General features: G+C 45.3%; 1 protein-coding gene and 1 long non-coding RNA gene across 2 annotated transcripts; both read left to right on the top strand.

Moving 5' to 3' along the window:
* The first annotated feature begins 1,216 nt into the window (after window positions 1-1,216).
* LOC142924762 (uncharacterized) lies at window positions 1,217-2,887 on the top strand. The gene is made up of 3 exons (XR_012941844.1): window positions 1,217-1,433; window positions 2,100-2,164; window positions 2,817-2,887. It is a non-coding gene; the product is annotated as an uncharacterized LOC142924762 (long non-coding RNA).
* A 2,543-nt stretch (window positions 2,888-5,430) lies between these two features.
* On the top strand, window positions 5,431-13,245 carry LOC142924692 (exosome complex exonuclease RRP44-like). The gene is made up of 4 exons (XM_076067347.1): window positions 5,431-5,483; window positions 9,116-9,305; window positions 10,880-11,002; window positions 13,016-13,245. Exons 1-4 carry the CDS (start codon window positions 5,431-5,433, stop codon window positions 13,091-13,093), a joined length of 444 nt encoding a protein of 147 aa, XP_075923462.1. The 3' UTR covers window positions 13,094-13,245.
* Window positions 13,246-15,834: the final 2,589 nt, after the last annotated feature.

Here is a 15,834-nt window from a genome sequence, read left to right as displayed (position 1 = left end):
CTGTTATTAAGTTTCCAAACATTGTTGCCTTAGTGCCCGTATTCTTGGTCTCTGCTCGGCTCAGGACTGACTTCAACATGGCTCGGTTCTGGCTTGATCTGCTCCGTTGCCTCCAAAGAAGTATGAGTGGCTCAGCTGTGCCTTGGCTCAGGCTCAGCTCACGGAAATTCTGAGCGTGGCTGGGAGCATGCAGGGATATACGAGGACGCACAAGGGACACGGAGGCTCAGGGCTGGAACCATGCTTAGAGGCAGCTCGGGTTTTAAGCGTTGCTTTGATGTGGCTTATTGAGAATTAGAATCAGAATATTTATACTGGAGGAATCCGATGAGCTATAAAGCTATTTTTCACATGTCCAGTAGAGGCGGGTAAGAACATTACAACAACAAACAGTACAAAAACATCATAATAGTCCAAAGTACAAGAAAGATAAACAAATAACCCAAACACAAACAAATACAACGAAACCATCCCCATCCTACCAGGCAAAGCCCACTGAGGTATTGATTTATTTTTTATTAGTGACCTGGCCACAAATGAATAGCTCAACAAAGTGGCCCATCATTTGGACATTTATAGCAGCCAAAATAATAGAAATAATCTCAATGCATGTTGCGCGAGAGCCAAGCCTGAGCCAAGCCATGGCTAAGACCCCACTGGCCTAAGTGTCCACGTCACTGGCCGAATGCCTGGTTCACAATGAATGCATCAGGTAGTAATAGGTGTGCATTTCATTTCACATTATTGTGCTTTGGTTGGAGTGGCTATGGTGGAGGTTATGCATGCATGTGGAGTGAGCGACTTCCGACAGACGTCTAGTAGAAGGCGTCTTATTTATTAAAAGCACACAGGGCGATATACTTCGTAACGCGGCTACACCTAGGCTGTACAAACACGCAGCCCATCTCCGTCCTGCGTAGCTACGCTGGCTGGTTGACGAGCGTAGCGGCGGAGACAGAGCTGCTCTTGCAGAAGAACCAGCCACGTGGTCGGAGACGAAGAGATGACGACGGTAGCGACGCAACCAGGACCCAGACCCCACGCTAACAGCCCCGAAGCTCTGATTCGGTGCTCTTTATATCTGCCTGGAGTGGCCAAGCTCCACCTCTGGCCACGCCCCCTTTCTAGAACCTTCTAGGCCCTTCGGGATGGTTCCCGGAGCTTCTCGACTGACTCCGCCGTTGACCTTTACCCCAGATACGCCCCTTCATAATAATGCATTATGTAATGCAGCTATAACCTTAATTACCCTTACAGGCCGGCAGGTATCACCCTGTCATTACACATCTATGCATGTGAGGGTGGTGACGGTGTATTAATGTGTGTTCTAGGTTGGGGTACACATCGCCGATGTGAGCTACTTTATCCGGCCGGGGAATGCCTTGGATGAGGAGGCATCTCTGCGTGGTACCACAGTTTACCTGTGTGAGAAGGTGAGATGTGGATTTCTTCTTGCCACAATATCAAGTGTTTTACGACCCGCCGATTTCATCTTTTCATTCTTAACTTTACGACATGATGTAAAATATTATGATGTAACGATCATCGCGGTACCAGTTTCCCCACAACTGTAATTGTATTTGACATTTTCACCACATTTTTTTGCGTGCTTTTCAGTACTTCCCGTATGAATAACGATAACTTAAAAATGAATTAGAATAAAAAAATGGGCAACAACAATGCTAAATATCTCTCATGATGTTTTAAACGAGTTGATTTTTGCGGATTTCTTATCATATGATGTACCGTGACATCATGAGCGGCAGGCTATCGGCGCAGTGGTAACACTCGTGCCTTGCAGCAAGGAGACGCTGGGTTTGATTACTCAACTCTTGTGCCTTTTTGCTTGTAGTTTTGTTTGTTCTCCCCCCTGTTAGTGAATGGGTTTCCTCTGGATTCATCAGATTTCCTATAAATAAAACCCATACAATCTTAACTGGCATTCGCGAAAACATCCCCTTGCTGAACAGTTACCTGCAGGTGACTTAATCATGTGTGGGTTTGCTTGCAAAACACTCGTTGAGTTGGTGCATATGTATTTGCCAGATTGTGTTTATTGACAGAGAAGTGGTTGTGTTTATGTGTTTGTGCGCCTGCAGAGGATTGATATGGTGCCAGAGTTATTGAGCTCAAACCTGTGTTCCTTGAGATCCAACGTCGACCGGTGAGATGCACCAACAACTGTTAACTCGCGAGTGCGCACATTGCAACCCATACTCAGCAGCTATCGTGCGTTGTTGCCAGATGCACATGTAATCCCATGATGCGTGGCACTGTCAAAGTGTCATTGTACAGATCCACACAAGCATGTGTACATACATAAGCAGCCAAACCAGGATGGCACAATGGTAACACATGTCTCACAGCAAGAATGGCCGAGGATTGATGCCCGACTTGGTTGCCTTTCCATGTAGATTTTGTATGTTCTCCCCCTATTTAGCATGGGTTGACTCCAGGTTATCAGGTTTCCTCTCATCGCTAACATAAACGTGTTATTACTACTATGATCCTTAACCAAGAAAAGCCTCACTGAATCTCATAACTTCGGTAGGGTACTGCAAACCTTTTGTAGTAGAACAATCGTTGCTACATTAATATTCCAGTTGAGTAATTTGTAACAACCCAAACCGGTCTTTGGGCAAACATCCCGCTGCTGAAAGAATGACTCGACTACCAAAAACTTGGCAAGACCCTCCTGAAAAAGAGTCTCGAGTCTTTGCGAGGCTTTTCTGAGTGAACACCCTGCACCACTCCAATGACGACGACTCCGCCACTCGACGGTGAATGGCGACGGTGCATGTGCTGTGCGCGTGCAGGCTGGCGTTCTCGTGCATATGGGAGATGACTCCAAAGGCTGAGATCGTGAGCACACGTTTTACCAAGAGCATCAATTCCAAGGTGATTCCCCCCCCCCCCCCACAGACGTTCAGTTTTTGTAAAACTCTCGTTTGCTTTCACGTGTATTGTATCGGTGCCTTGCTATGTTAGTGCAGTTGAGGTTTCCGGATGGCTGAGAGGTCAGAGCGTTGAGCTTGCACCTCTGGGTTCACAAGTGTAGCGAGATGAACCGGGTTCACAAGTGGTAGTATATATGTTGAACTTCTTTCGCACCGTACGTAGCCAACTGTGCTAATCGGAGGTGCGAGGTAGGACATGAAAGTAGTGAGTTGATGGTCTCTGTCCAGTCAACAATCACTGCACAAAACACAGGTTTTGTTTAGGTTAGATCGTGTAAATATGTAAATGTGTCATTAAACCCACCCCCACCCGACACAGCCAACTAATAAGGGTTGTCACGTAAACAAAACATGCCAATTCGTCACGAGTACAGCACACGGGTGTGTTGTACCAGTGACGAATTGGCCACGTTCTGTTTATGTGACAACCCTTACTAGTCGGCTGTGTCGGGTGGTGGCGAGTTTAACGACACATTTATGTATTTACACAATCTAACCCAAAAAACCTGTATTATGGATGATATTGGTCACGAAAGCCTACGTGTTAAACTCACTGCACAAAAGACCACCAAATTACATTGCACTAAATTTGGTTAAATTCAAGCTTTGAGAATTCAAAAAATATAAATTTTGCTGTCTTTGGGTGAGCGTAACCCTCAGTGGTTATCGGGAGTCACGTAGACATCTGTTGAGTTCTGGCTTGGGCTTGGATCAGGCGTGGGCATTGTGTAATTGCGAGGACCCCATGGTTCACCCGTGGTGTGTTCATCGTATCCCCGCAGGCGTCTCTGATGTACGCAGAGGCTCAGCTAATGATGGACGACGCTGGGCGGAAGGACCCGGTCACCAGCAGCTTGCGTGGCCTCAACTCCTTGGCCAAGATCCTCAAGCAGAGGCGCATTCAAAACGGGTAACTCATTGTCAAGATCCTCATCCCCTCCACCGCCTCTGGAGCGCTGAGCAGTATTAATGGGTGCACCACATTTAGTCGATCGGCAGGTCGCCTGTGGCGCGGTAAAGTGTGGTTACTCCCGTGTCTTATAAGACATCCGGCCAGCGTGGAAGAGTAGGCTAAAATACATTGAGAGGGACTGTAAAAGGGTGTATCTCTAGAGGGGCCGCCTCTTATGGGAGCACCCTTCTTCCAGCAGTGGCTTGAGCAAGCAATTGCAAGGCTGCACCTGTTGCTTTTTTGACCCCATGATGCATGAGGCTTGGGTGAATATCATGCACAAACAAGTGTTACAGGATTCATACTCTTTGTTTTTTTTTCAGTAAAGTCACGTAGGTAAAACTATAAAATAAAATAACAACTAAATTAAATCACGACGTTTCGGGCGCAACACAAGCATCCTTCTTCAGGTGGGACAACCACAGCCAGAAACAATTGCTGAAGTGGGCAAAAAAGGGCTGTTGTAACAAGAGGCTATATAGGTAAGAGAGTGGGGGGGAGCAAGGGGGGAGAGATAGAGAGGGGGGTGTGGGGTAGGGGAAGTGGGGTGCTGCTAGAGGGATTAAAGGGGCGAGCACGGCAAAATGCCGGGGGGGGGTGGGAAGTGATCGGGGCTGGGAGTGAGAGGCTGAAGAAGCTGGAGATGCGACAATGAAGGCAACAATAAAGAAGTTAAGGTTTTACCTGGTTAATAACATCCTTCTAGATTGGAGTGTTACAGGCTGCTGCGGGGCTACATTGTGGGCAATAGAGGACAATGCAGTGACATAAATTGTTTTACTCTACTTAATGCTCCCATGTCTGTGCTCCCCACCTTTGCCAACGCGTACTGACCACCACGGTTAAGTACGGTAAAACCACCCCACGACCCGCATGACATGGGGCGGCCCTCATCCAGCAGTGGATTGACTTAACGAGCTGAGCATGTTCAACTCAAATATCTGAGTTTGTGAAGTGTCTTATATTAAGATTCTGTGGTGTTTTGGCTGGACATGATAATCGCTCTTGTCCCTTCTCCACCCGTAGGGCATTGACTCTGGCATCCCCTTGAGGTCCGATTCCACATGGACAGCGAAACCCACGACCCAAGTGAGTCTCGTCAACAAGACACCTCCCATGACTGCAATCCGACTGTTGTGCAGATCTCTCTATCAGAATCAAAATATATATTTCTACTGGAAGAATCCGATGAGCTATAAAGCTCTTTTTTCACAGATGTCCAGTTGGGGCAGGTCACAACGTTACAACAACAAACAATACAAGCACACGTTAGGATTGCAAAGTATTGGAAAGGTAAACAAATAACTTAAACAAATATACAAATACAACTAAACTATTTTTATCTTACCAAGTAAAACCCTGACCACAAACGATAGCTGAACAAAGTGGCTTATCACGTAGGAAATGTATTATCGGCAAAATAATTTAAGATAAAGATTCTTGACCCTTGTGGTTGATGTGTTGTGGTGGCGGAAACTGGTGCGTGTACACAGGGAGACCAACTCGATGGTGGAGGAGTTCATGTTGCTCGCCAACATCTCCTTGGCGGAGCGCGTCGTAGGCGAATTCCCTGAGTGTGCGCTGCTCCGACGCCATCCGGCGCCTCCGCCTTCCAACTACGACATCTTGGTGAAGGCGGCGAAATCAATGGTAGACTTAGAACCCCTTTTAACGACCACCCTTGTTAACTAATCGCTTAACAACGGGCCTCCATAGAGCTCAATGTGTAGGCTTAACCGACCATTTCCCTGTTAACGACGGGCTGTTGTAGGTACAATAAATATGAATTAATGCCACGTAGAAGGAAAACAATAAAATAAAAAAATATAAAACAATACAATTCTCACGACGTTTCGACTGCAACACAAGCAATCATCATCAGGTGTGAAACCCACAACAAGAAAATTTGAAAAAGTGGCAGTTATTTTTAACGTTAGCACCATGGAGAGAGATTTGACAGTTTGTTCAGATGGACGAGTCCAACTATGTTCAGAAAAGAGGAGGGGGGAGACAAAAAATAATGGATGCGTTCTGACAGCCACCTTAAGCGTGATCAATCAATTAAGACCCGATATGGTTTATCAAATCTCTCTCCGTGGTGCTAACGTTAAAATAACCGCCACTTTTGTCACATTTTCTTGTTGTGGTTTTCACACCTGATGATGATTGCTTGTGTTGCAGTCGAAACGTCGTGAGAATTTTATTGTTTTATATTTTTATTATTTTATTGTTTCCCTTCTACGTGAATTTACCGAAAGAACCAAGAATATGAATCCCTGCAGTCACGAAAGCTTTAAATCAAAATGAATTAATGCATTTATTCACAGTGTTTATTTTAATATGATGTGTTTATAATGTTAGTATCTTTATGTATTAATATCCATTGTTTAAATATTATAAAGTACGTTTTTTGGGTGGACAAGGAAAACTTTCGATGCTATCGGAACGAATTAAGCTTTTAACACGTATTTCCTATACTCGCTTAATGACCAAATCCTTTAATGCTCGGGTTCGTGGAACCAATTACCGTCTTTAAGAGGGGTTCTACTGTCTCTAGATTGCTGTTAACCTAACTTCAATATCATCCTCCTCGCAAGGAATTCAGAGGTCGCCGGGTGGCTCAAATTTTTGTTTGAGGTCTTTTGGTTTAACCGGGTGAGAACTCAAGAGACCATAATAGTCTCATTTGCAAGGGTCACCTGGGTCACCCTATGACGCAGAGATTACAGCTGGGACCCTGGCTTCAAAATCCAGCAGCCGCATTGAACATACTGTGTTATCAAGTGTAGGGAGTTGAAGGACTCGGCTCGTTTCCCAGCTACTCCACAGAAATAAGCAACAAAAAACCATCACGATAAATGTAGTACTGTATTTAATTTTAGATAAATTCCAGCACTGAAATGTTTAAATATCAGGTCGACTTATTGTAATGAACATTATGCTCAAAATGGGTGGGAATGTGCTACCCCCCTACTGTGAAGCTGAGGTGTCTTGAAACGATGTCAGTATTGGCCTGAGCGAGCAGTTGCAGGGCTGCACCTTTTACCTTTATCTTGAGATGTAGCCGTATAGTTTCCACTCGCCCTTAGAGGCAGAACAACTCAAAAGCTGTGACGAACCACAGACAACGCTGGAAGGCAGCCAGGCACTGTGCCAGATGTAGATTAATCCACTTGCTGTACTGCCTTCTCCTGGCAAGCCAGGTTATGGAAACCTGAATGCCTACAGGAAGTGCGCTGAATAACGTGTTCTTTCCAATACACCACAACCCTTGCTGCTTCCCCAGCACTGAACTACAAGCCACGTGCGGGATAGTCACCTCACAAACGCCGGTGTGCCTGATTTCTTTGGGCAGAACATCGAGATCCAGGTGGACTCGGCTAAGGCGTTGGCCGAGTCCCTGGACCGGGCGGCGGTGCCGGGAGCGCCACCATACCTCAACACTCTGCTGCGCATCCTGGCCACGCGCTGCATGATGCAGGCCATCTACTTCTGCTCCGGCATGGAGCCCGACACCCACCACTACGGGCTCGCCACCGCCATCTACACCCACTTCACGTCGCCCATTCGACGGTGACGTGCTCTGGCGTCAGGCACACGCGTGAAATCGACCTTCGCGATTATTCAGGAGACTATGTTGTTGTCTTGGTGTGGTCTGGGACTGTGCTGCCTTTCCCAAGTTTCAGAATTTATTTATTAATTGATGTACTTATGCAATGTTAACTTGTCATTATGGCACACCTCCGATTAGCACGATTGGCTACCTACGGTGCGAATGAAGTTCAACATACAACTTGTATATCTTTTTTCTATTATTTACTTTTAGTGATTTGTTTACCTTTCCTATTGTTAGCACTCCAATCATCTACCTACTGGACATCTGTCAAAAAGAGCTTTTATCGCGAATCGGATTTCTCCAGGATTAACATTCAGATTTTGACTTATTTTTCTAAAAGGTCCTATAAACGGGCAGTTTGGCCAATTCCTTAAATGGTTGTTTGGCTTGTGTTGGAGAAAAACTAGAGGATCCGGAGAACACCAACGCCTACAAGGAGGGTGAGTGTTCCACGTGCAGAATCAAGAATCCATTGCCGTGTTGCAGCGGCGGCCAAAAGTGAATTGCAATTCTGCCATGGATCGCTAACGATTTTGTTGTGGATCTTAAATAAGAACACAGATATGAGCAGGCAGCAATTTGCGTTACATCTGATGACAAATAAAAAAATCCTCAACAAAGAATTAAATTCATACTTTAACAAAGATAATTTCCACCAGCAGATGGTGCTAGAACGTCGTATGGCCAGAGTACAGTATTCTATCACAGCGTTAAATCCATCTGAGTCATTGTTTGTGTAGCTTTCTGGTGGATCGTGAAACCCGCTGAGATCCACCAGAATGAATCGCGGTGCTTGGTGGATTAATACCGCTGCTCCGTTGGCATCTCGTGGCCATACCGCAGCCTGTATCTACTGTAAATTTAATCTTCATATTAAATAGAGGCTATGACAAATGTGAATATTGTTGTTGTTGTCTCCCTGTACCGTTACAGATACTCGGATGTGATTGTGTACCGGCTGCTGGCCGTGTGCGTGGGCGCCGACCCCACGTACCCGGCGCTCACCGACAAGCAGAAGCAGCAGCAGCTCTGCAACAATCTCAACTACCGCCACAAGATGGCGCAGTACGCCCAACGCTCGTCTGTAGCTTTCCACACGCAGGTGGGAGTTGGAAGTGTGGGCCACGTGGAGCTTGCACGACGTGTGCTTAGGCACCTGATAATGCGTCCATTCGTCTCTTGAAAACCATTTTTAAGGTCACGAAAGCAGGCATCGTATTGTGCGTGTAGTAAGAATCAATTGTTTTCTATTCGCACGCTTACGTGTGGTGGTGCCGTGGCTGTACTGGTTGGTTACACTTGACATTGCTTTTCAGCATTCTTCTGTGTTTGCTGAAAAACCTAGTCACTTGGCACATTTGCCCATGATGTGACAACTTTATTTGATTGGCTCTGTCAGGTGATGGAGGATTATAGTCAATACAATTGACATTGTACCTTCACGATTGAACTCAAAATAATCCCCATGACATGATGCCAATAGCACAACTGGAATAAATTAGCGGGGGGATGCGGAAAAATACCTTAAATTTTGTTAAGTAATTATGGGCTTGGTAAGTGATGCGCGTGTGTCTGCTCTTGCCCACGTAGCGGTGATTACTGGCTGCTGTTGTTGTTGTCTCAGTTGTTCTTCAAGAGCAAGGGAGTGGTGAGCGAAGAGGGCTTCGTGCTGTTTGTGCGCAAGAACGCCGTGGTTGTGCTCATTCCCAAGTACGGCTTGGAGGGGACGGTTTTCTTTGACTCCAAAGATCTCAAGCTCAACGTTACCTTCGACGAGGAGGTAGGGCATGTGTTCACTTAACCGGGAGGCATTGGCATTTCCCGAACGGCTGAATTCTGCATTTAAACCCAGGACTGGCTTAATGCACTGGGACCCAAGCCCCCTGACCATCTCTCTACGATTAGGTTTCTATCAGACACACAGACACTTGGTTTAAGGTGGAAGAAAGCAGTGAGATACGAAGCTCCGTTTTTTTTGCCATTTGGCAGTGTGGACTATTACAGAGGAAGTTACACCGGTGGATACATTAGAGCCGGATGGCTCACAGGGCTATACCAAAATAAACTGAAACTGAATTAAATGATGTAAATGCGTTTTAAATATAAAACGGTCACAATTAAATATGCTTTGGAAATAACTGCCATGACGGAGCCCGTATTGTCACGGAGAGGACATCACATTAAAAATACAGTAAAATCCCTCAGATCCGGAAGAATTATAGAGAAAATCTAATGCTTTCTGTAAACAATGAGAAACTCGAAGGGCAGAAAAGTACTTGTAGAATAAAAACAAATGAGGGAAATAGTAGTTGATGCAAAAAGTGATCTCTAGATGGCAAAAAGCACATTTGTGACCAGTGGATCCAGTCCTTTCCAGCATGCCTTGCATGCCGCATTACATTGTCACTCTGCGTGGATAATGCACACAGCCTAATTTGGACCAGAAGCTCAAAAGGGTCAACATTTGCAGCCATATTTTAGGTATGTTCTTAACTGCAATTGTACACTCCATATAACCTAAGGGGGGTTACATCTACTCCTTAATGATGGCCAAATAAGGCTTTACAATTCCTTGGCTGGCCTGCACATCACGATCCCTCGGTTGGTTTGGTCATTGCAGCCATCGGCTTCTCATGCCTGGTTTTCAGCTCGCGGTGAGGTGGCCTAAGCGGTATTGCATTCGCTGTGTGTTGTGGAGGTTTGCGTTTCAAACTCGGTGGCCACTCCGGTTAATACTGTGGTGTGTATTAAGCGTAAAATATTTACAGGCTATCCGTTTTAACAGTGTACGTTAAAAGATCCTGTAACGTTATTCGTGTGCCAGCATCATGGTCCAAGGTTGGCAAATTACATGCAAATTACTTATTTGGGGAGCACATATCAATCGTTCGCCTCCTTTTACAAAGACGTAGCAGTGACCTTGAATGCAAACGTTTTAAGATTCAGTGAGGCTTTTCTGAGTGACCCATGTAATAGTATGAATAATAACGTTGGGTTTACGTCAATCCGTGCTTGTGTGCAGGGCACTTGGCAGAGAGCAGTCAGCGGTAGTGTAGCGGTTAGCGCTCTGCGCTACGATCCTGGCGACTTGGGTTCGATTCCTTCGCACGGTCAACACCAGTGATGATTATCTGAACCGGTCCTGGGCCTCCCCTAGGTTGACTCAGAACTCAATTGAATGCCTGGTGCGGTGTGTAAACATCGCCACTGGGGAGACAAAGGCGGCCGGGCATGGCGCTGGCGACCCACCCCCTTGTGTGCCGTGCCGGCCTTCATCTGTGCTCCTCGCCAACAGCACTTGCCCCAACAGTCTGTTAAGGCTACATTGGAGATATGTCTTTTTGTTTTGTGTAGGGCCCCACGCTGTGCGTGGAGGGCATCGCGCTGAACATGTTCGACCGCGTGTGCGTGCGCGTGTCGCTGGATTCGTCCAACCTGCAGCACCAGCAGATCCGCATGCACCTCGTCCGCCTGGAGGTACTCAGCGTGCGGCGCGACGCGCAACCTCGGAATACCACCGATTTGTATTGTGACTATGCTGCTGTTGCTGCTTGCTGCGCCAGCAGTAGTGCACAAAAAACAAACGCTCGCCGCATCGGAACGTCAGCGGGCCGAAAATTAATGACACAAGCCACAGCATAGCGCTTGTTGCCATGCAACCCAAACTGTGGGACCGTATAGTAAACCCATAGGGACACAGAGATACATAGGAGATACAGAGAGACCCATTATGATTCCTAGAGATTCATAGAGACTCATACAGATACATAGCAGTGCATTAAAACAAGCTACTGTACGATTGTGGCCATGCAACCCAAACTATGGACCACATTTTACACCACTGTAGTCTGCGCTCCTTCAATGGCGGGGGTGGCAAGATGACACAAACTCTCTCCTGAGGCTCTCCCGTGGCTATCAGACCCATACATTGGCATTTAGCCCCTGAACGTAATACCCTTATAACACAGGAATAAAATATAAACTCCGGTCTTGGATGGAAAAAATATATGTATAGCTAGCATTTTGAGCTGCAGTCTGTTGTCCTATACCTCCTGTAACTGGCAAATTGGATGTAACGTGATGATGAATGTATGAAGGAACGCATTTTTTGTATAACGCGGATCCGAACTGGATTTAACTCGGTTGAATGAATGGAACTACGTCGCGCGAGTAGGAATAAGCGGTTGTAACGGCTGCCTCGGCGTAGCATCACACAAGGCGGGATGCTGCTGGATGCTTCTAGATGCTACCCACGTTCCTTAGTCTTTGTTCAGCCTGTGTTACGCATCTCACGCGTTATTGCGGACTGCGCTTTACCCCATATAATATATATTATTTATTATATCACGATTTTTCCAAAACGCGGTGTTCTTGAGGTACGCAACTACCGTATTATAGAACAGACTGTATATCCAAAGACTATGGGACACTATCCCTACCTATATCAGTTGTGACTGTCCGTGTGTTTAAATCCAGCTTGAAAACGTCGTTATTAATTGGCTTTTCCTGGATTCTGATTGGTTATTACTGTGAGGGGAATCATTATGATTAGCTTTTATTGCATTTTGCATGCTGTGTAAAGTGTCAGTATCGCTGTCATTATTGTTATTATCGGCTTTTACTTTATTTCTATTGGCTTGTATCTATACTTGAGTAGTTTTTTTTTAATGTCCAGTGCTTTTTTGAGATATTTCGGTATGCAAGGTGCTGTATAAAATAGATTTTTATTATGGCACTAGTTCATTGCACCAGAAGGGCCATTATCTGAAACGTGACCTATTTAAATGATCGTTTGGGGCTGTTGTTGATGAATGCGAGTTCTCCAGATACCAAGCTAAGTCAGGGTGTGGGAGCCTTGGTAGATATCAGATTTCTTAACAAAACTCCATGAGTCTGTTCTGCATGGGTTTCCTCCGGGTTCTCTGGTTTCCTCCCATATCTAAAAATAAGAATGCGTTGAAACTAGTATTAAGGTAGTTTACGTATCGCCATGGGCGGCAGGGTGGCACATTGGTAAACCCTTGCGTCTTGCAGCAAGAAAACTGGGTTTGATTCCCAACTAGAGTGTGTTACTGTGTGGAGTTGTCATCTTCTCTCCCCATGTTCCTCAAAAGTCTTCAGACTTGGCGAAGTTTTTCAGTGTTAATAAGTGTAATAATAACGTATCACTTGTGTTGGAAATACTCGCATGTGTGTGTGTGAGAGCATTGGTGTAGTGGTTAGCACGCTGCGCTATGAACCCGGCAACCCAATTCCCACTCACCGCCAACACCAGTGAGGATTATCTGAACTGCTGTTTTGCCTTCCGAAGGTTAACTCTTTCTTAAATGAGTACCTGGTGCAGTGTGTAAACATCAGCACTGGGGAGAGGTGTTGGCCACTTACCCCCTCGTGGGCCATGCCGCCTAACAGCAGCACAGTCTGTTAAAGGCTTATTTGGGTGACTATCTTTGTTGTACGTTTGTGCCATTTGTGTGTCCGCTGTCACAGATTCCAGGCTACAACCCTGCGGAGTCCACCCCATGGGGCTCGCCTTCTCCCCGGCCTAAGAAACCCAGACAGCACTAGTGTATCGTGGATGCGGTGTCAACAAGATGTCGGAGGAGGTGCATGAGTGGGCACACACTCTGGGTTTTACATCTGCAGAGTTAATTAAGTGTACATTGTGCTCGCAAGCAGAGGTGAACAATTGAAAAAAAAGCAGTGGCGGTTATGAGAAATGCTACCTTGAAGTAACAGACGGTTTGCACTCTGAACTATCAATCCAGAGGTCACCGGTTCTTTGTTCTCCTGTCGCAGCAGTTCAAATGGTAGCGCAATTTTTTTTTATTTAGAATTTTTACCTTGCCAACCAGTACAATCAGCCAATTAAGGTGTATACGCATCAAGATGTATGAAAGGTTTAGGATATCTTATGCCCCACTTCTTTGCCAGCCGAGACACTGACCCCCTTGTGATGAAGGTGATTTCACAAAAATATTGGTTACTGAATCGGTGGTGTTTATTGACTAACACAGCAGTGTCCAACCCACAAAGCACTGTGATCCATTCTGGTATATCTCAACATGTTCCGTGCCAGTTAAAAGGGTAAAACCTATTCCTATATCTTGTTTCTGGCAAAGGAGGTCTCATAATGTAAATGCTCACCCCGAGCCCTCAATACTCTGATGGTGCGCTGCTTTTTGAGTTGTACGCCTTTTGGCGTCTTCTGGTCCAACACCAATGGAGACTAGGTTCTAAGAAAAGCTGTCTCGGGTGTGGACCAATCAAATTCAAGGACAGTGCATATTATCAGAGTTGTCTTTTTTGTTTGCATTCTGACTGCTTGTGTTGTGGTTTTTGCAAACATGATGCCTTGAATAAAGGTGTCAGTTTTTGTGCCAGTTAAAAGGGTAAAACCTATTCCTAAGAATTGCTTTATATTAGAGGTGTTTATTCATATTTGTCCCGAGATACACAATCAAAATATTTTGCGATCATCCACCCATGGATCGCGATTCACATATCGGCTACCACTGATCTAACAGTTGAAAACCAGTTTAATACGTAGGCTTTCGCGAACAATATCCATAACACTGTTTTTTTGGGTTAGATCGCGTAATAAATATTTAAATGTGTCGGTAAACCCGCCACCACCCGACACAGCCAATTCGAAAGGTTTGTCACATTAACAGAACGTGCCAATTCGGTACTAGTAACATCACACCGGTGTCTTGGAGAGCAAAGCCACAACATTTACAATCTGAGTACAATGTTTCACCAGTATTTACAACCAGCTTCATCAGGCGACAGCCAGATTCGTGGAGAATCCTCGTCCCTTAATGCGCATGCATAATGTGTGTTGATTAACATATAAATAACCCAATCGGCAATGGATACCCATAGTCAATGCATTCATTGATTCCCCTCCCAATTCGCAAAAGAAGTGCTCACAAGTGATGGCTGTCGCCTGATGAAGCTAGTTAGTGCTGGCGAAATGTTGTACTTAGATTGTAAATGGTGTGGCTTTGCTCTCCAACACACTGGTGGACTGTACTAGTAACGAATTGACATGTTCTGTTTACGTGACAAACCTTACTAATTGGCTGTCGGGTGGTGGTGGGTTTAACAACACATTTATATATTTAAACGATCTAACCCATAAAACGTGTATTATAGTTGAAAACCTACAATTGTGCCCGGTTTGGCCTGTCGGAGTGGGCCATTAGAGTGGCCACTCAGAGGGCAAAGCTCTGGGGAATCCGAGCAAGAGCTTCGAAGTATGATTGTGCATGGTGACACCCGCAGGGGTCTCATGATGGATGGCAAATGGAAGATTTTTTATCGCGAGAGGATTCCCTGCAAGGGATGTTAGGTTACTTATTCTTGTGAGGATGCCATTTACTGTATGAAGGGGCAGCGGTCAGCTGCATAGAACAGAGTATAAAATTCCCCGAGCTGTTGCTGTTTAAATCGTCGGTTTAACGGAGAATTTCACCTCAGGTTTTTTTTACACAGGTGCCCCACCCCTCATCGAACTCTGTGCAATCACACAAGGAATGTTTTTGGAAAAAATGTCGGCGTCAGAAAATTTTAAGGTTTAATCGTTTACAAATGCGCATTTCGTCACAGCTTCTCTTGTCCTTTAGACGTGCAAAGATAATTTCTGACAAAATATTGACACGTTTTCAAATTGTTTCGTAAATGGTTATAACTTTGCTCACGTATATACAGTACTTGGGCAATAAATCTAAGCTCCTGAAGTAGTGGTAAAGATTTAAGCGAGTTGATGTCTTTGCGACTTTGTGTAAATGTGTTTAACATTTTTTAGCTGAATCGTATAATTACAAGCATGTACACATGAGTTATATGCGTTTATATACAAAATTAGACCGATTTATTTTCCATGCATCTTCTGTTATTTTGGTTACTTTAAGTTACGTTTTCCACTGCTGGATGAACATCTCGCCACGTGATGTTGGATGTCAGGTTTAGTTTGACCATACTTGACCATGCTGGTCACTGTTGGATGATAATAATGTCCACTTGCAATGCACCACCGCGCAGTATTCACTCGCCTTCGAATCGAGTCCTGCACCGCTGTTTCACATGCAAATTTGATTCTCAATCCCTGGGCCAACTTGCTCCTGATTAGCATGCGATTTGCCACATTTTGATCTCGGAGGTGATTAAATGCGCCGGCTTCCAGGCTTGTTAAGCCGCTCGGAGCCCAATTAACGAAAATTGTTGCCAAAGCAAAAGCGTGAGCTCGAATGTTTGTCCATGTTCTTTTCAAACCACCAGTCGAACGCCGGCCTCTGCCCACTCCG

Source organism: Petromyzon marinus, chromosome 16, assembly GCF_048934315.1.
Source record: "Petromyzon marinus isolate PM22_M1 ecotype Great Lakes invasive population chromosome 16, UKy_Petmar_22M1.pri1.0, whole genome shotgun sequence".
Taxonomy (NCBI): domain Eukaryota; kingdom Metazoa; phylum Chordata; class Hyperoartia; order Petromyzontiformes; family Petromyzontidae; genus Petromyzon; species Petromyzon marinus.
The sequence above is the reverse complement of the archived record's forward strand: the minus strand, read 5'-3'. Positions and strand labels throughout refer to the sequence as shown.

Bases quoted from the DNA above. Each gene is read 5' to 3' on its own strand.
- LOC142924692 (XM_076067347.1), top strand. From the start codon at position 5,431: ATGTTGCTCGCCAACATCTCCTTGGCGGAGCGCGTCGTAGGCGAATTC. The intron at 5,484-9,115 runs GTGTGCGCTGCT...TTGCCCACGTAG, and splicing joins GTCGTAGGCGAATTCCCTGA to CGGTGATTACTGGCTGCTGT. The intron at 9,306-10,879 runs GTAGGGCATGTG...TGTTTTGTGTAG, and splicing joins ACGTTACCTTCGACGAGGAG to GGCCCCACGCTGTGCGTGGA.